The sequence below is a fragment of the Grampus griseus genome, assembly GCF_964374135.1.
Source record: "Grampus griseus genome assembly, chromosome: 12".
NCBI classification, from domain to species: Eukaryota; Metazoa; Chordata; class Mammalia; order Artiodactyla; family Delphinidae; genus Grampus; species Grampus griseus.
Window position 1 is genome coordinate 2,687,788 of NC_139006.1, and position 21,198 is coordinate 2,708,985.

The 21,198-nt window shown below is 40.7% G+C and overlaps 1 protein-coding gene across 1 annotated transcript in view; it reads left to right on the forward strand.

The window, feature by feature from the left end:
• The window catches only part of TMEM132D (transmembrane protein 132D), a gene marked incomplete at both ends in the record, with an annotated part of 640,829 nt that overhangs the window by 284,193 nt on the left and 335,438 nt on the right, over nucleotides 1-21,198 (forward strand). Inside the window, one exon of the mRNA XM_082668394.1 lies at nucleotides 1,874-2,020. Within this exon, the coding sequence (XP_082524520.1) occupies nucleotides 1,874-2,020 (147 nt within the window). The remainder of the gene's footprint in view (nucleotides 1-1,873; nucleotides 2,021-21,198) is intronic.

A 21,198-nucleotide genomic window follows, 5' to 3' on the forward strand; every position in this document is an offset into this window, starting at 1 on the left:
CCTCCTTGCCTCTGTGCTCATACAGCTACCACGGTTGTAAATCTGGGGAGTGTACCTCCTCCAGGGCTGCCCCTCCTGGCAGCATCTCCCTCCCAGTCACCCATCAACCTGCCCCATTTGTCCCCTGACTTTCTTGCTTCAAAACCCTTTTTATTTTCCTCAAGGGACTAAGAAAAGAAAACACAACAGGAAACATGAATTTTTGCAGCAGTTTATACATCTAACTGTTTGCGATGTATTGCATTGTCCTTTTACTATATCCCTTCCATTCCATATATGTTTTTATTTTAACATCTTTATTGGACTACAGTTGCTTTATAATGTTGTGTTACTTTCTGCTGTATAAAAGACTGAATCAGCTATATGTATACATATATCCCCATATCTCCTCCCTCTTGCGTCTCCCTCCCACCCCTCTAGGTGGTCACAAAGCACCGAGCTGATCTCCCTGTGCTATGCGGCTGCTTCCCACTAGCTAGCTATTTTACATTTGGTAGTGTATATATGTGAGGTCGAGAACAAAGAAACGTCAGTCCTCCTGGAGTTTGGAGCCCAGCATGGTGGCACGTAGTGGCATTCTTCTTCACCACCCTGGAGGCTCTCTGAAACCCCTCCTTTTGGATTTTAATGGTGGCTTCACTACACAGTCATGGTTGATTAAATCCTTAGGCATTGGTGATTAATTCCACCTCCAGAACCTTTCTCCTCCTTCTGGACATTAGGGCATACTAGGAAACCAGTTTTGCTGCACATCCTTCTGCCTCTCTCATCCGGCTTCTCTGGTATCCTCGAGAAAAACCTATAAGCGTGTCACCTGTCCCTTTCTGTGAATGAAGGAAGGAAGGAATAAGTGAATGGAAGAGAGAAATAATAAGCCAAGTCTGTGATGGAGGGCACACCTGCTTTGGCAAATTTGTCTAAAGTCTGAGCAGATGTTAGGTCTCAGGACAGGTACTGGCCAGTGTTGGGTAACGAAGGACTTGAGCAGGTCAAGTAAGTGGCTTCAGCACCGGGACATTTTATGTGATGCCAAGGAAAGCACTGAGCCTGGTCGGACCGGTGCTGTGGTTGGGAGCCGTTTCAAATCCTGGGTCACCTGCCACCTGATCGCCCTGGTTGCTGAGCCGGTCAGTGAAAATTAAAATGGTACTGACCTCACAGGGCGTGTGTGAGAGTGAAATGAGATAAGAGTGCCATGAACTCAGCAGAGCGCCTGGCTTGTTGTGATAGTGATGATGGTGGGATGATGGTCCTGCTGATGACGACGATGATGACGATGTCATGGGAGGGGCACACGCGTGGAAGTCAGGCGCCTCTGTGCACCTCTCAGCACCTGTGTTTTGCGATGAACCATCATGATTCCCAAACCTGTCTGAGCCGCAGCCCCTCCCCACCTTTGAACTTGGAACGTTGCGTGGGAAATTAGATGAGATAATACAGAGGAACAGTCCCATCAGTGCCTGGCGTGGAAAAGGCATTCAATGAATGTGCTTTGTTATTTTTAATCCCACTTTTGCAGTGTTAATGAATTTCCTTTTTCTATTTAGTTTTAACCGTCTGAGGGTATTCAGTTAATTTTCTTAAAAGTAAAGCCTTCCACTAGCACAGCGTTACTCTGTTTCTTTATGTGACTGATGCTTGCCTGTGTCAGTGTACTGTTCTAGCTCCTCTGTTAAAGGAAGGAATGACTGGGGGGAAAATTAGGGCAGATGGATTGGAAGGGGATTGCCAGTGTGTGATTAAATTCTATTAGACACGAGCTTACACCTGGCAGGCGACAATGGGCCATTAAGTACACTGTGTCCCCAGAAGCAGCGGTAACTCAGGGATGCCCCAGAGCCGTCTCAGCTGTGCGTTTTGCTGTCCCCAACAGGGTAAAGGTGATGAAAGGCATGAACATCATTGGGGTGAGAGCCAGCAGCCCTTCCGTGTGGGAGGTTAAGAAGAGCATGGATTACGCTGGGAAGTACACACCGGCTGTCATCGTTTGTCAGAAGAAATCAGCGGGCTCGGAAAACAGGTGAGTCCCAGTGGCCTGCCATATATTCAGATTAGCTGCAACGAGGCCTCCTTTTTCCCAACTTTGCTGACAGCCACTTTGACCGCGGTTTGCATTTGGGGAGCGTCGTCTGTATTATTAGTGCTTCCAGGTGAGATGGATAGAATCCTTTACTTGGAAAAAGGTGGGCTGTTATTCACAGTGGACCTACGTACAATCCCAGCACAGTTCCCGGTCCCCTGCAGGGACTACTGCATGCAAATGGCATTTATCTCGAAATGATGTTCCACTGCAACACGGCCTCTTTCTATCCCAGATGATTAGGGAAAACGAGAAGTCTGGGCAGTTCTGATAAAATGGCCCATTTGGCAAGCGTTTCAAACAAGAGTTTGTTGTAAAACAAAACAAAACACCCAGAGCTTGTAGATCTCGTGGCACACGAAGGCGCCTTGCACATTTGCCGTGTCGATTTAAATATAACGCGTGGATTGCATTTTGTGCTGGGATTTTCGGATGCACCTGTGAATGATCTGCTGTGGAATTATACGGAATTGTGACGCTGTCTCTGATACCCACCAAGTTAGAAACAGTCTATTCACAGCTGGGCAGAGACTTGGAAGCTCAGTGGTTCTTGGTTTATTTCTGTTTCCGAAACCTCATTTGTGACTCCAGAAAATTTCCGATCGGTTTTTGCCACTTTCAGGTTGGTTGCTTTTTGCTCCCTGTATTGCTGGCAATAGAAATAATTACGAATGGACCAGTTCTAGGTATGTAGCACTATTTCAGGAGTCAGCTGTTTGAACTTCATAGCTCAATGTTTGGAAAATATTTATTTTCCATTATTTATTCTAATATAGAGGTCGTGAATCTCAGCTGATGGCTCTTCTGCTTTTGGGGGGTTTATTTCCAAAGAGCACTGGATGCCAGTTTGGGGGTGATGTGATGTGGATTTCGCTCTGTGCTCCTCTGTTTCATGTGGGTGCTCTGGGATTCGGGTTAGCAACTGTCAAGCTCTGGCCTGTGACTTTGCTTTTGTGAGCAGTGTTTCAAGATGTTTTTCTTGAAGATTTGCTCGTAGAGCAGATGAGAGGGGCAAAGAAGAAGTCTGTATCTGAGTTCTGCCCCAAATGTTTACATAGTAATGCTGTGCCACACCGAGTACCTTCCTGAGCTTACAAACAAGCTCACTTCCAAAGGTGTCTGTGCCAGTGATACGATTTGGGAAATAAGATGCCACCTCCATGAAAGGTTTCCTTTGTGTTGCGAAGTTAGCAAAAATTAGGAAGGATAGATAGATAGGCAGATAGGTAGGTAGCTCGGTAGATAGATAATGATAGGTAGACGAGATGGATATAGATAGATAAATAGATAGATAGATAGATGATAGATGGATAGATATTTTACTCTTCTTTACCAGAAAGAGTGGGGGGATTTGGGAGAATTCTCAACCAATGTGCTGATTTTCCCTCGTGTTTCTTCTTGCTATTTCCTCTGTGGGTTAGTGGGAGTAGTAGTGATTGTAGTGTTACGTATGAAATGCAGAGAGATTTGAACCGTTTTGAAACATTTTATTAAATTTCTGGCTAAGTATTCATTCGGTTCGTCTTGGGCATGGAGAAATAAGGAAACTTTCCAAGGGCAGCTCATCCCCATTAAGGTATAAAGTGTAAGCTGCCTTTTCATAGATCAAATAAGGCAGGCACTCCCAAGGGGTTTTAACACTTCCTTAAATGAAACAAAAAATCAACAGCTCTAGAACATAGCAAATCATACATATGTGTGGTCCTTGCCATTTCTTTCCCCCTTTTATCTGTAACAGTATCTTCTTTAAGAAACAAATTCCCCGAATGGACTATCAACCTAGTCCTTCAAAGGTCTGGTATCAGCATGCCATTCACCGTGGAGAATATTCCTTATCTCTGTAGATTCTGAAGTCAGTTTTCTGTTTCCTGCTGTGAGTCTAGATGATGGAAGAAGCATATGTACACTCACAGACATACACAAACACACATATGTATGTCTATGTATGTAATATATGTGTATGTGTATATATAGAATACTATATGTGCATATACAGTACATTATGTGTCTTTGTAATACATCATATATGTATACATGGTATATATATAGTATATCTATACATAGTTTGTGTATACAGAACATATATATGATACAGGTGTTTAAATATGTGCCTATATACACATGTACATTTTTATGTGATTTATGTACTCACGTGTGTTATGATGGTGCAGAGGTTTATTCTTTTTTTGGAATCCAGTTCTTACACTGCAGCCAGGAAGGCTTTGCTTAATGAGGAAGCTGTGGAATGCAAGCTCTTTTAGTTGGGGAACCGTGTCGGTCTGGTTGGTAGCTGTTTGCAGTCCCTACAGCAGCATCTGGGACACATGAGGCTCTCCATAAATATTTGTTTACTGATGTTCTAGAATTAGACTGTATCTCTGTTACTCTATGTATAATGATGCAAATCTGTACGTACATGTATTGAATGGCCTCTGATACACCTGTTCAAAAAAGCAAGGTGCACAACAGCATCTATATTGATGCTCCATTTGGGGAAAACCCAGAGAAGAATACTTTTTGAGCAAAGGGGCTAGCAGCTGTGATTTCTGCTGGAGGAGCTGGCAAGTTGGGGGAGGGTGCTGAACGTAAATTACTTTCTACTGCGAGCCATTTGGACTCTGATTTGGTTTTCACTGTGTGCATGTATTAGCACTTAATATAATGTATACAGTTAAAATAGACTTTTTTGAATACGATATATTCATTTCTATGTTCAGCCTTTCTCCTCACTTCAGAATTGTTTATTTCGCTTCTGTCTTTATGGAATTAAATACAGAAGAATCATGCTCCATTCTTTGGGATCGCGCACGGACCAGGAGAAGATCTGTTTCTCTTTTCTTTGAAGGATAATTGGAGAATGTATTATGGAGTGGATGTTTTCACATTAGTAGGTTTTGCTTCAGGAGCTGTTTTGCTTTATACATTCTTACCACTCTCTTTGACTTTCAGTTATTCTTAAAAAGTCAGAATCAGATCATCGAGATGCAAAAAAGGGAGCCTTAATGAGCTTGAGAATCATGGATTGTGTATTGGTAATAATTCACCGTGGATTGTGAAGTTGTCTTAAGGAAGTTAAGTCCCTGTGACAGGTGTAATTTTATGGATTAAGGAGACACTTGTGCTAGTGATGAACTCAACAGGAGTGAGTGAAGGTTCTTATCTAAGTTGAAATACATCCTTTGCTTTTTGAAGAACTTTGTTGTTGTTGTTGTTTTTGCGGTACGCGGGCCTCTCACTGTTGTGGCCTCTCCCGTTGCGGAGCACAGGCTCCGGACGCGCAGGCTCAGCGGCCATGGCTCACGGGCGCAGCCGCTCCGCAGCATGTGGGATCTTCCCGGACCGGGGCACGAACCCTTGTCCCCTGCATCGGCAGGTGGACTCCCAACCGCTGCGCCACCAGGGAAGCCCAGAACTTTGGTTTTTGAAAGCCTTATCATCACAGTATTAATATCTGAATGTTACCCACAGCTATCAATCAGATCTGTTTTGCCTAAGCATTGCCAGGAAATATTATGGAACAGAAGGAGGATAACTAACTATGCTCCATCCATCAAATTTCATTTGACGTTTTCTGAATCCTGCTCACTGTTAGAGCACTATGGAAACTTAGATAAATGTGTAACAAAAGTCATGTACTTTTTATTTCTTTGCTCTTCTCTGCACAGATGAGCATTTTCCAGAGTTTGCCACAGTTGCTATTTAAATGATTTTAGGTGGTACAAAGAAATGGGGTCAAATATTTGACTTGAATGACAGAAACATATGTGCTTTCCAGTTCTCCAGCAAGACTACTGATTGAAGAGAAATTCTTCTCTTTTAGGGGCTAATATGTCTATAAAATCTCTATCCTTTGTTAATAGATTGTAGACACGCAAGAGTGCATAGTTTGATTTAATCCTTTTTCATAATTATCTGTTTATAATCCTTCGTACTATACCGCTTTTCCATTTATTTATAGGTAATTTTGTTACCGAGTTCAAGCTCGGCCTGCGCACCACACGACAGACCAGTAAATTGACAGACGGGTTGTTGGGGAAAGGGATAGTGACTTTATTCGGAAAGCCAGCAGACCGAGGAGACAGTGGACTAGTGTCCCAAAGAACCATCTTAACCCGAGTTAGAATTCAGCCTTCTTTTATACTAAAAGGGGAGGGGTGTGGCTGGTTGCGCCACACTTCTTGGTGCCGGAATCCTTTGTTCTTGCAACTGTCCCTGTTTCTGTAAACCTTACACTCTGTTCTGCAACTTTTTATCTCTATACGAATGGAAAAGTGTTATACCTTTAAAGGTCAGAGCCTTGAGAATGGGCTGTCTTGTATATTTCAGGGTCTAGGCACATTCTTAACTTGTAGCAAAAGCAATACAATACAGAGGTTAAAGTAAAAGAAAGAGATACAATATGGATTCAGATTTGTTTTTCCCCATTATGACATGTTTCATTTTAAAACAAATATAGCTTAAGTGGTAACATGAGGTGTCATAAATAAAGAGTAATATTTAAAGTATACAGAGATAAGATTACAGTCATAAATGTATGTTCAGAAAAATGTATGCTGGCATGATAAATCCATCTCATAATACATTGGTTAGGATTAGGTTTGATTATTTAATAAGAGTGACTTAACAAAAAAAAGTGACTTAAAGTAAGAGTTTATTTCTCTGTCACATAGAAGAAGCCCTGATGTAGGCAGGCCATGGCTGGCATGGCAACTCCTCAGTACTGTCAGGGTCCCAGGCACCTATCTTTCTTTAACACAATATTAATGCATGGCTTTTATCCTCATAGATTAATATGGCTGCTGGAGCGCCAGTCATCACATCTGCATTGCAGGCTAAAGAAAACTGACAGAAAAGAGCCTTCACCACTGGATCAGTTCCTTTTAAGGAACTTTTCTAGAAACTCATGCCAACCCCCAATACTCTCCTGCCTCTCATTGGTCAGGACTTAATCACATGGCCACACCAGACTTCAGAGGGAGGTGAGAAACATCATGTATTACAGGCAGCAGTATACTTAACTCAGAATCAGTTTTCTGCTCCAAAGAGAAAAGCAAACTGGATGGGTTGGGGAACCAGAAACCTTGATCTCAGAAATCTATAAAGAATAAATGTTGTGGGGTTTCCAATAGGATGATGGAAAGAGCATGGTACCTAACTATCTCCTTCATTCTACCAGGTTCCCATGGAAATTTCCAGTGAAATATAATAAGGGTGTGAATATCCACATTAGCAATGCACTGGAAAAGTTATGATTACAAACTAGTATATATAAAACAAACTATTATGTTTAAAATAGATAAACAACAAGGTCCTACTGTATAGCACAGGGAACTATTAATATATTAAATCCTGTAATAAACCATAATGGAAAAGAGACAATAACAATTTTGTTTATCAATAAATATGGGACAGGGGAAATTTAGAAGATATTCAATCAGGATGTTGCCCGTGCTTGTTAAGTACATTTAATATATTAAATATCCTGTAATAAACCTTATTCATATATATCTGAATCACTTTGCTGTACATCGGAAACTAACACACCATTATAAATCACTATACTCCAATTAAATAAATAAGAAAAGTTATCATGTGTATGTTAGAAACATAGAGAAGCGTTTGTGAAAACTGCAGGACTGGGTTGAAGGAGGATGAAAAGATCGCCAATCTTAATTGTGCATTAAAAAGAAAAGGACCAGGAATGTGAGTGGAGGATACCCAGGCATTAAAAAAAAAAAAAATCAGGCCTACCTCCTAATATCGCCAGTAGGTGCTGGTACAGGTGAGCATGGACATGTCAAAGCCAGCAAGGTTTCCTCTCTGGACCAGTAACAATAAAAGGCCGTTACTGGGTGAGGAACACACCTTTGGAGCAGATACCCAAACAGGCAGAAAACCCATAGGCATATGAAAATATAACCATAAGAATTTGGGGGAAAACTCTTAAGTATCAGAGACAAAGACAGAACTTTGTGCATGAAATAGAGATGATTTTAAGCATTGATCAGTGGTCTCAGATTCAAAATAAGCATGGTATCATCAAAGACAGAGGAAGCCCGCAAGGAGAAGAAGCCATGTGAGATAAAGATGGGGTGAGAAACTCCATGTCTATTGGATTTGCTGCTGTAGAAAACGAAATCAGTGAACTTGAGAGAAAACTTTAGGAGAAAGAGAACCTTCAGAAGAGAATGAGAAAGAGGTGAAAATAAGAGAAACACCTGAAAACCAGTCAAGCAAGAGTATATAGAAAGAATGACCACAGGAACAGCTGGAGATTACCTGGTTACCATAAGATTCGGCACTACTAGTTCTACACCTAAGAGAACTGAAAGCAAATGTCCACACATGTGAACACACAAGTTCACAGCAGCATTTGTCATATATGTGTGTGTGTGTGTGTGTGTGTGTATGTGTATATATATATATATATATATAATAGATGAGTGGGCAAACACGTGATCTATTCATGCAATGGAATATTATTTGGCAATAAAAAAGGGAGAAGTGCTGATAGATGCTACAACATAGATGAACCTTGAAAACATGGTACTACGTAAAATAGACCAGACAAAAAAGACCATACATTGTATGATTCCATTTATACATGATATCCAGAAGAGACAAATTTTTAGACACAGTAGCTTAGTGGTTGCCTGGGGAGGGGAAAATGGAGAGATTCTGGTCATGGTTATGAGGTTTCTTTCAGAAGTAATAAAAATATTCTAAAATTAAATAGTGCTGACGGTTGTTCAACTAAAAACCACTGGATGGTAAACATTAAAATGGTGACTTTTATAGCATATGAATAATATCTTGATAAATCTGTTATGAAAATCAGTTGATTACAAAAGGGCCTACGAGATAATACCAATTTTGTTTATCAATAAATATAGGACAGGGAAAATTAGAAGATATTCAGTCAGGCTGTTGTCTATGATGGCAATATTACTTGTATTTTGGAAAAGTCCCATAGTAAACATAGATTTTTTTTTTAATTAGGAAAAGATAAGATATGGAAAACAAACAATAAATAAAGTTATAATGCAGCGTGGCTGGGAAGATTGTTTAATAGAGTCTGGACATCTGTCCTTGTCATCGCCGAGTGGCATACTGACAATTTTGGGATGCTTAATTCATCTGCTGACTTGTCCAAATTTGAAGCCAGAAAGATCTGGCCTTTTTTTTGGTTGTTGTTCTGGGCAAAAATTACTTGTAATGGAGATATTATAGATTGTTTAAAAATGTTCGGTTTTGCTTTAGAAAGCAGTTTTAATGATTGCAATGTACTGCTTCTTGACTCAGGATAACAGATCGAGTGATGGAAAAAAAAAGATCTTGAGGTTTTTAATTAATATAATAATTTGATTAGAGGTATTTTCTAGCAATCTGTCTTCGGCAAGACAGTTCAGCTCTACGGACATCCGGAACCTGAGTTTGATAACAACAAAACCTGAGACAATGGTATAAAGTTATCAAAATGTTATGTCTTTCCTGTGGTGAGTGGGATTTTTCTGATGCCTTAAATGCTTTCAGTATCCTTATCATTGGCTCTTACGGATTGTAATAGTCATACATATTACCATCTGAAAGATAATGCCTTCACAGAGAGTAGGAAGAGAATGGGGGTAGGATTCAGGAAATCTAATATTCATTTCTCATTTTTATGCTAGTAGCCGTCTCACATTTCACCAGAGACGGAACAAGGGGCAAAACACTCTGTTCTGTACCATCGGCCCCAACAATGTCAGCCTTCGCTGGACTGTTGTGAGACTCTTACATAATCCTGCATGTGACCAGACAAACTTTGAAATAATCAGTCAAGAACATCAGTTCATTTCTGGATTGGGTTGTTTTTTTGATATTGAGCTGCATGAGCTGCTTGTATATTTTGGAGATTAATCCTTTGTCAGTTGCTTCATTTGCAAATATTTTCTCCCATTCTGAGGGTTGTCTTTTGGTCTTGTTTATGGTTTCCTTTGCTGTGCAAAAGCTTTGCAGTTTCATTAGGTCCCATTTGTTGATTTTTATTTCTATTTCTCTAGGAGGTAGGTCAAAAAGGATCTTGCTGTGATTTATGTCATAGAGTGTTCTGCCTATGTTTTCCTCTAAGAGTTTGATAGTGTCTGGCCTTACATTTAGGTCTTTAATCCATTTTGAGTTTATTTTTATGTATGGTGTTAGGGAGTGTTCTAATTTCATACTTTTACACGTACCTGTCCAGTTTTCCCAGCACCACTTATTGAAGAGGCTGTCCTTTCTCCACTGTACATTCCTGCCTCCTTTATCAAAGATAAGGTGACCGTATGTGCGTGGGTTTATCTCTGGGCTTTCTAGGGGGAAGGGTAAGCTGTGACAAAGCAAGGGAGAGGCATGGACATATATACACTACCGAACGTAAGATAGATAGCTAGTGGGAAGCAGCCGCATAGCACAGGGAGATCAGCTCGGTGCTTTGTGACCGCCTGGAGGGGTGGGATAGGGAGGGTGGGAGGGAGGGAGACGCAAGAGGGAAGAGATATGGGGACCTATGTATATGTATAACTGATTCACTTTGTTATAAAGCAGAAACTAACACACCACTGTAAAGCAATTATACTCCAATAAAGATGTAAAAAAAAAAGAAAACTTTTTAATATGCATCTTATATAAAAAAAAACAGTTCAAGAAAACCCATCTATTAATTGTCCTTAAGTTGTTAATGTGACTACATAGTATATGCGGCACATATACCCAAGTCCTCCTAGATATGAAAGATTATACTTTATTTCCTGACAGTTTCTCAAAGTACCAGATGAATTACATTAGTTGTACATGGAGTCTGTATCAAGTGTGAGCAAAGGTTCCCCATTGTCTTTATTCTTTTGTTGTATTTTATATTGGAGTATAGTTGATTTACAATGTGTTAGTTTCAGGTCTACAGCATAGTGATTCAGTTATACATATACATGTATCTGTTCTTTTTCAGATTGTTTTCCCATGTAGGTTATTACAGACTGTTGAGTAGAGTTCCCTGTGCTATACAGTAGGTCCTTGTTGATTATCTACTTTATATCTAGTAGTGTGTGTACGTTAATCCCAAACTCCTAATTTATCCCTCCCACCACCTTTCCCCTTTGTTTTCTAAGTCTGTGAGTCTGTTTCTGTTTTGTAAATAAGTTCATTTGTGTCATTTTTTAAGATCGTCTTTACATTTAGAATTTGTCAGAAGCATTTCCATTCAAGTTTGTTTTAATCACTTCTGCATTAGGGATACAACAGACAAAGGTATTGTTTCCAATAGAACAAGATATCATTTCTCCTAATCGTATTGGCAGAAAAAGAGATGCAAATAATAAAATGTTTTTCTGAGAATAAGGGAGAACCCAGAATCCTTATACACTGTTGGTGGAATTATAAAATGGTTTGTCCTCCTTGGAGAGATACTTATCAATATCTGGCTATTGACTTTTTAAAAAAAATTTATTGAAATATAGTTGATTTACAATGTTGTGTTAGTTTCAGGTGTACAGCAACGTTATACATATATATAAATATTTATATTCTTTTTTTACATCCTCTTCCATTATAGGTTATTACAATATATTGAGTATAGTTCCCTGTGCTATACAGTAGGTCCTTACTCACAGACATAGGAAATAAACTTACAGTTACCAAAGGGGAGGAGGAGGGATAAATTAAGAGTTTGGGATGAAAATATACACACTACTATATATTAAATAAATAACCAACAAGGACCTACTGGCTACCGACTTTTAGAACATGCATCTACGTGACCCTAAAATGACAGGTCTAGGTACCTCTCCTCCAGGTGAAAGCTTAGCCGTGGATATGGAGGGATGTGCACAAGAGTGTTCATGGCTGCATTTAAAAAAAATAGCTAACTGTTGAAAGCAACCTGAATATCCATCAAAAGGTGAATTGATTTAAAAATGATACATTCATATAATTGAAACTTATGCAGCAACTATGAAGAATTGCCTACATGTAGTGATTAATGTTTATCGACATTAATTTTGTTACCAACTAGGGTTCTTAGCCTTCCTTAATGAATAGAAATTGATACGAGATACAGGAAAGGCTTTATTGGGGCCCCTGCTGCGGTAGTGGGGAGCGAGAACAAGGGACAGGTTCTCTTGTTTACTCCTTGAGGGGGGGGGGAGCTTGTTCCTTATCTGGGGTGAGGGTAGGCGTGGGTCCAGGGGTTGGGGCAGAGGCGTGGCTTAGGAGGTCTGCCCACCCCTTTGGTGGTGCTGAGTGCAGGGGGCATGCGCAGTGCCCTGCTTTTGCTCCCAACACCCTGTTTTTGCTCCTGGCCCTTCAGAAGTGGCAGTTGGGTTTTTGGTGTTTTTGTATCTTTTTGTCCTTCATTTGCTCCAACTGCTCACGCCGAGCGGTTATTTTTAGTCCCTTATAGTTTCTTTGTATTTTGTTGCTGAAGGAGAGGTTTATCCAGGTACAAGCAGTGCAGCAGAGGGTCCCAGGTCCCAGTTCCCAGCCTGTCTCAGTTTGACCTGAAAATGTAATGTTAAGGGGAGTGGGAAACTTGAATAATAGCATGTACAGTATGATACCACTCTAGGAATTCTAAAAAGAGACCCACAGAAAAATGCTGAAATAATACAGATATAAACGGGATGAGACACGGCTGCTACTTAAAAGACCAGCATTTGAAAGACAACCCAGAGGAAGGTGTGCAAGGATGTCTCGCAGGCATCCTGGAAGAGAGCGCTTTAAAGATCTTCCTAAAATAGCATTTGAGTGTGTCCCAGGAAATGTAAGCTTATTTGTATCACTCCCATTAGAAACATATAGACTAGGAAAGGAAGCGGTGATCGTTCAAGCAGATGGCATTACAGTGAAGGAGAGTTATGAGCCCAGTTCCCTATGAAATTATACCCCAGGCTGACTCATTTTCCACTTCCTGACACGCATACAATCCCATTAGGCAGTCTCACGGGGAAGTGTGAGGTTTGCCTTAATTTACCTTTGTGTTGCTTTACTTTTATTACATCCATATATTTGGTATTTAACATCTCCCATTTCCAAGTAGACTACCAAATTTAGAATTAAATTATTTAGCACCCACTTTCAGCGGGTAACAGCAGTGAGTTACCGCTGCACATCTTTACTGGGGAAATTGCCTTTGCTTTGGATAGGATCTCCAGGGCGCTGTAATAACAAACACCGACTGTTTTTTCTGCTAGAGCTACACCAATGCAGCATAAATAATAACTTAATAGCGACAGTAATTGTATGGTACCACTTGCTGGTGTTCATCAGAATACTTCGTAAACACGCTCCAGGGTCATAGATCATGGCTAATGTTGAGTTGCCCTGGGCTTGTGATTTCACAAAGCATCTTCATTCATTGGAATGACCAAAAATATCTGCAGTAGCAGAAATATCTGATGTGATATGTGAACATCCCATCAAGAAAGCCATGGGCTTAATATTTGTCTTCATGCAAATTTCTGAACTTGAAACTTCAGTGAATGTGTGTGTGTGTGTTTACAGCCATGGATACATAGCCCTTAGGGTCCTTCCTTCCAAACATGGAAAACATTATCAATAAAAGTCCTACAGGAAAAAACACGTCTATATCTATATAAATTGGTATCTATATATCTGTATATCTTTATCTCTGTCTCTACATATATATCCGTATCTATAACTTAACTATACATGTCTATATTTATATAATTACATATGTATGCATAATATATATGCACAATGCAAAATATAAAATTATTTTAATTTTAAAAGGCTCATGAGCTTTTGTAGTCATATTTGTTTTGGTAAGTCTCCACTGTAAAAAAAAAGGTGCACACAAAAATACAAAAAAAAAAAAAAAAAAAAAGGGCTTCCCTGTTGGCGCAGTGGTTGGGGGTCCGCCTGCCGATTCAGGGGACGCGGGTTCGTGCCCCGGTCCGGGAAGATCCCACATGCCGCGGAGCGGCTGGGCCTGTGAGCCATGGCCGCTGAGCCTGCGCGTCCGGAGCCTGTGCTCCGCAACGGGAGAGGCCACAGCAGTGAGAGGCCCGCGTACCGCAAAAAAACAAAACAAACAAACAAAAAAAGGTGCACAGATTTCCGCATACCTTAGATATTTTTGAGAGTGAGGGCCAAGTTCTTTGGGGAAGTCAGTTTTTGGATCATGTAGCTGTACGGACCTCTCATCCTCCATGACAGTCCTTTGCTGTCAGCACCCTAGCAAGCATCTCGAAATCCCCAGGTCTCCCTGGTGTGCTCAGCTTTGCTGAAGCAAATGCTGTAATTGGATCATCTATCTCCTGAAAGCCTGGGGAGCAGTTTAGAAAGATGATAGTATTTCATGGAACATTAAAAAAAGAAACAAAAGAAAAAATGATGGGACCCATCCAGAGAAGGTTTATTTACTGTCCAACTGTGAAAAGCATCACCTTGTTTCTTATGTTCTAAAAATTGCACTCTGATTATTGTTCTCCTGGATGGGATGTCTTCTTTTAAGTGTCTGTGTTTTGGATTTGCTATCATTTCTAAACGCACCTTTCCCTGGCAGCCCTCATCTTCCATGCTGTGTGCCAGTTCAAGGAGTCTCTTTGGTAACTTTTTAGTCTTTTAACCCTGGTGATTGATTTTGTCAGCAGTTAGCCTGGTGGACTTTCACTTCTTAGGAATGGTACTCGAACTGAGACATAGTTAGAAAAATTAGCAATAAGGGCATGGGACTTTATATTCCTACCTAGAGCTCTTTTTTTTTTAAAAAAAAAAACAGGTTTTGTTATAAATCATATACCTTAAACTTAACCCATTTTAAGTGTGCAGTTAAATGAGTTTTAGAAAATTTATTTTTTGGTCCAGCCATCATACCATCCAGTTTAAGAACACTTCCATCAGCAGAAAAAGTCCCTTTTTACCCATTTGCCGTGAATCCCCACTTCTTCCCTAATTCCAGACAACCACTTGTCTCTTTTCTGAATCCATAATTTTGCTTTTTCCATAATAGCCCAAGTTGGAAATAACCCAGATGTGTATCAGCTGGTGAGTGGATTAAAAACTGTGCTACATTTTAGCAGTGCAATACTACATGGCAGTGAAAAGGAACTATCTCCTGATGCATGAAAAGACGTGGATAAGGAATTCCCTGGCGGTCCAGTGGTCAGGACTCTGCGCGCTCACTGCCGAGGGCCCAGGTTCAATCCCTGGGCGGGGAACTAAAATCCCACAAGCTGTGCAGCATGGCAAAAAAAAAAAAAACCCAAAACAAAAAAAACCTGGATAAATCTCAGAAGTATGCTGAGAGGTAGGGGCCAGTCACATGACATGACACATTCTATGAGTCCACGTACAGGAAGTCCTCCTTACCACGGGTTCCACATCTGCAGATTCAACCAACTGCAGATCAAAAATATATATTTTTTTAATTTCAGAACTTTCCAAAAAGCAGAACTTGAATTTGCTCGCACCAGCAACTATTTACATAGCATTTACATTGTATTTACAACTCTTTATGTAACATTTACATGGTATCAGTTATTATAAGTAACCTAGAGATGATTTAAAGTATGTGGGAGGGTGTGCATAGATTATACACGAATACTAAACACCATTGTGTATAAGGGACTCGAGCATCCGTAGATTTTGGTATTTGGAGGTGAGGGTGGGAACTAATCCCCCAAGTTACTGAGGGGTCGCTGTATATACAATTTCTAGATCTCATTTTAAATTACTTGATTTTCAGCTCTTCACTGGGATCCACTAAGTTATCAGGCACCAGTTTACCTGAATTCTTTCTAAATTTATTTTCCTTTTCTTTTTATATAAACTTGCTCTTTTAGAAGTTTTAGAAAACTTCCTCTCAAAGGAAAACTTAGCTTCAGTTTAAATGTTCCGTAATCATCACGAGGAGAAGTGACCCACTGACCGGCCATTCTAATTACAGGCAGCATTAAAAGCTTTCATCTCACTATTTTAAAGAGCTTTTGTTTCTTTAATCAAAAGATGCCAGTCAGTAAATGCAGGGGACTCTAGCTCTTTCATCTTTGTCATAAAGGTAGGTCCAGTAAATACACCATAGAAATAAGGTGCCTAGGATGACTCACTCTGCACGGTCAGGGACCCCTTTCCTATACTCTGAAGTCTGAAATATTTCAGAAGAAAAAAGTGTTGTTGTTTTTTTCAGTTGTGGGCAGAATACCTATAGAGGAAGGATGTAATTGTGTTAGGATCAGTTTCACGATGTGCAGAAGTCACGTGGGACTCTTTAAACACCCCAAGGTATTCTTTCAAGTCAGTCGACATCAGTTTCTGTCAAGGGTATTGCGTTTGTCTATAAGCACTCACCGTTTTCCTCGTGGAACTCTTGAAGCCTGAGATACTCGCTAAATGTGGTTTTGATTACACACTCCTGGAGCTGAATGGAACGCGGATGAGAGCAGCATTTTGTGTGGTGTGTCGGTGCTTGTATAACAAATGCTTACAGAGAAAACCTGTGTGAAGCCCTAGCAAAGAAATGAGACAGTATGGGTCCCTGAAGGGGCTGTGTGGAGAGAATGATTGTTAAATACCAGTAATAAGTTGGAATGAAGGTGTTTGTCAACATACATGGCTTCATGGCCGTGTGCATAGATTTTTCTTTTACGTCTTTCAGAATATTTTCCATTGTGATGCGGTATGTGTGCTTCCTTAATAAAACCCTAAGAACGAAGCCTAGCGGCACGTCTGATAAGTACTGCGCTTTTAAATATACATTAAGGGTGGAATATATTTTGAAATCTCTATTACAAATGCAATGTGATATGAAGATCACCGTGACTTCTATTGCTGAAAAGTCAACGTCACCACTGTTTTGGTCGTTGCCTACATTTATTTTTGAAGGATATGCTAAATTTCAGTTCAAGGCTAGACAGAACATTGATAGATAGATAGATAAAGTTGATAGATGAGTTGATGGATGGATGGATAGATAGATGATAGATGGATGATGGATGGATAGACAGATGGAAAAGCAGATAATTATAGATAGATTGATAGGTAGATAGATGATAGATAGATAGATAGATTTCAGTTCACGGCTAGATAGATAAATATATATATAAAGATGCATTTTTCCCATCCAAGATCCCTGAATTCCATCTCCATGGACACCAGATTAATAACCCTTCCTTAAAGTTTAGGTGCCTTAAAATGGGGTGAGACAAAAATGTCAGCATCTTTCTCTTCTCTTCACCCCCTCTCCACTTTCATGCCAAAAAATTCTGTGTGTCAAACTGCTTTATTGCCTTCAAATGGTTTGTATCAATCATTGCGTGAATTAAAGTGGCCACTATCTACCAAAAAAAAAAAGTGGGGTGAGACATATTTCAAGGACAAAATATCTGTAACATGTTAAAGCCTAAACCGCTCTATGCTGCATTTGAGAAAAGTCTGTGTTAGTACAACTTCACATGAGTATAATTGTAAACAACAGAAGATCTTCATAGAAGTTCCCATACAGAAAAGCAGTGTATCTGTATGTGCCAAGATTTGTTAAAATGTTGATTAACCCTTTGGTCCTATATTCTAGGAACTTGTCCTAAATAATTCATCAGAAATATTAAGCATGGTCTTCACACTTTAATTAATAGTAAAAATTTTAGAATCCACTAAACATTAAGGATAGGGGAATGATTAAAAAACTTGATCTGGGCTTCCCTGGTGGCGCAGCGGTTGAGAGTCCGCCTGCCGATGCAGGGGACACGGGTTCGTGCCCCGGTCCGGGAAGATCCCACATGCCGCGGAGCGGCTGGGCCCGTGAGCCATGGCCGCTGAGCCTGCGCGTCCGGAGCCTGTGCTCCGCAACGGGAGAGGCCACAACAGTGAGAGGCCCGGTACCGCAAAAAAAAAAAACTTGATCATATTCACATAGGAGAATGAGACAGGGCCAATAAAATGCTATTTTCAAGATTTACTGGTAAAAGAAAATGCTCTTAATTTTCTGATATGCATACACATACATATAACATAGTTCAAAGGCTAAAAATGAGATTTCTACCACAAAATTTTAATAACAGTGAGATTATGGGTGCTATTTATTTCCTCTTCAATTCAGACCATACACCTTTTTTTTTTTTTTGAGAACCCAGCATGTGCTCGGTACTGTATTGTACATGGGTTCAATGCTAAGCAAAACAGAGTATCTGTTCTCATGGATCTTAAGTCTGTCTTTCATTTGTTGACATTTGCCAGTCTTTACAATAAGCATAGATTAGTTTTATTAATGACATAAAATATCGAGAAGGTTTAATTCTTTTATTTTTATTCTAAACTTGCCATAGAGAAATACACACATTTTCTTTAGGACTGAAACGAGGGCTGGCTTGAAGGGAGCTGTCAAGGGATTCATGAAATCGTTTACTCTTCTTGGAAAAAGAATTACCTTTGAAAAATGATTGCCTTCTGACTATCTTAGTAATTACATACATGGTACATTTTTGTGTGTGTTTACATTTGAGAACACAAAGCTAAATTCACTTTGGATTGGATTAATGAAAATACTTGCAGTGCTGATGAGATATAATGTACCTTGCTTATCTTTTAGTAAGATACATTGGAATTGATCCATTATATAATACTCTTAGGACATATATCAAAATCATATAAAATAAAGGAAATCAACAAGTTCTGACTCAATGGATAGTATCAGAAGTTGAATTTTATTTTTAAAGCACAAATATTAAAAAAAGCATAATTTTCCTTCCCTTATTCCTTATTCACCCATGCCTGCCACAGAGAAAACTACCTCCAAACTAATTTCAGAGCGACCTTGTGATGGGGTTACAGCCTAAGAAATTGTAGCAGAAGGTTTAGGCAGGGTTTATGAGAAGATGTGAATTGAATTTTGCATGGGGAAGGGAAATTTCATTTAGTATTTATTGGCGAGGGCTATTTTAACATAGGGCAATGAGATGGCTTGACACCACTGAAGATGGAGGTCAGCTCTATCCCACCCTGGGTGGGCAGTTGTGGTCCCTCCAAGCCCCAATGGCTTTGCTGCCTTTGATCCCCTCCCTCATCTCCTCCATCTTTAGATATTCCCAGAACCTCAGATTAGCCCTTTTCATTACAGTATAATGTCTATTTTGGGACGCCTCCAAACAGTAAATCGACTGCTAATATCTTCCACTTATTAAGAGATGAGTATGTTCCAACATCTTCTAAGTGTTTTACCTATAACTACTGTGCGCTGAGCTCATCTGATTCATTCTCTCAACACTAAAGGCAAAAATACCATCCTCATTTTATGGATCATGAAACGGAGATCCAGCACAATTTAGGTAACCTAAGTGACTCCCTGGCGTAGGCTGAATAATGCCTCCCTCCTTCCCTCCGCAGACAGAAACTGTCTGTGTTCTAACTCCTGGAACCTGTGACTGTGTTACCTCACCAGGTAGAAGTCTTTGCAGATGTGGTTACCTTAGGGATCCTGGGACGGGGAGAGTATCATGAGTTATCCTGGTAGAGACCTAATGTGATTGCAATGGTCCTTACACGGGGGAAGTAGAGGAAGGCTTGATTATAGAAATAGAGAGGTTACAATGGAATCAGGGGTTTAAAGGATTCAGAAAAGGGCCAAGGGGCCAAGGAAAGCAGGCCGCCTCTAAAACCTATAAAAGGCAAGGCAGTAGATGCTCCCCTGAGGTCTCCAGAAAGAACCCGCCCAGCTGACCCCTGATTTCAGACTTCTGACCTCCAGAACTGTAAGAGAATGGATGTGTGTGGTTTAGGCCACCCAGTTGGTGGTAATTTGTTAGAGCAGCAAAAGGAATCTAGGACACTTCCCTAGTTCACTCCTGCAATATTGGCAGAATGAAGTCTCAAACCCCAAGGGAGACGGGTCCCAAGCTTGAGCTCTCAGCCGCAATGCTGCACTAAAAGGTCATTTGACTCCAGTAAGGTCCCCCGGAGTTATGAAAGCTTAGTGGTTAAGTGAACGGGAATGCGGATTCACAGTGTCCCTGCCCTGGCACCTGTCAGCTGTGTGGCGACGGCCAGGATATATGGCCTCCTAATCTCACTCTCCACGTGTGTGAAATGGACATAATAGTGACACCTGCCTTCAGGGGTCCTGAGGATGGAGGAGGTTGATGCGTGAAAAGCGCCTTGCGTGATTCTTGCGTCATTGTCGGTGCCCCTGCAAGACTTTATAAGGCCAGTAAAGTTTCAGATGTCAAATTTCATTGTTTCTCAGACTCTTCATTCATTCATTTATTTATTCACTCATTTATTCATAACTAGTATGCGAGGGGAGGTGTGTGTCCAAAAATCTTTCCTGAAATGAGTTTAAAAGGCAGTGAAAGTCTGAAAACCAACTTACTGATAGTCATGAGACACAGAGTTTTGACTTCTGGGGACAGTTGTGTGTGTGGTTGCGTGGTCTCCTACTGGGAAAATTGACAGGCATCTAGATTAAGAGATGAGGAAACTCAGTGGGTAGCATTGTATCCACGGTGCTTAGGAGGTAAATGCTGATTTCCAAACATGCTGAGGGACTTCCCTGGTGGTCCAGTGGTAAAGCATCCGCCTTCCAATGCAGGACACGTGGGTTCGATCCCTGGTCGGGGAGCTAAGATCCCACATGCCGCAGGGCAGCTAAGCCCACGCGCCTCAAGGAGAGAGCCTTCGTGCTTGCAAACTACAGAACCCACGCGCTCTGGACCCCACGCGCCACAACTAGAGAGAAGCCCGCGAGCCACAACGAAGAGCAGTGAAAGCATCCGGCGTGCCGCACCTAAGACCCAACGCGGCCATAAATAGATAGATAGATAGGTAGATAGATAGATAGATACATAGGTAGATATTTTAAAAAGCATGCTGAATTGGGCTTCTGGGGAGACGTAAGAGTTAATGTTCTTTGGAAACTGCCTCTCGTGGCACAAAGCAGCAGTTGGTGCTGGAAGGCTTTGATTAAATCAGTCTCTCTGAATGACTAAAGAGCAATTCTATTATCGGCAGTTCTTGTTTTCCATCACTGGGCATTCTGGAGCATCGCTAATCGTAGAGCATATCTGTCTCACACTGGACCGTATTTTCCCATAAGAACAGGGCTGCAGTTGGAGGGTTGCATTCCTGATGGAGGGGCTCCAGCTTCCAACGAATCA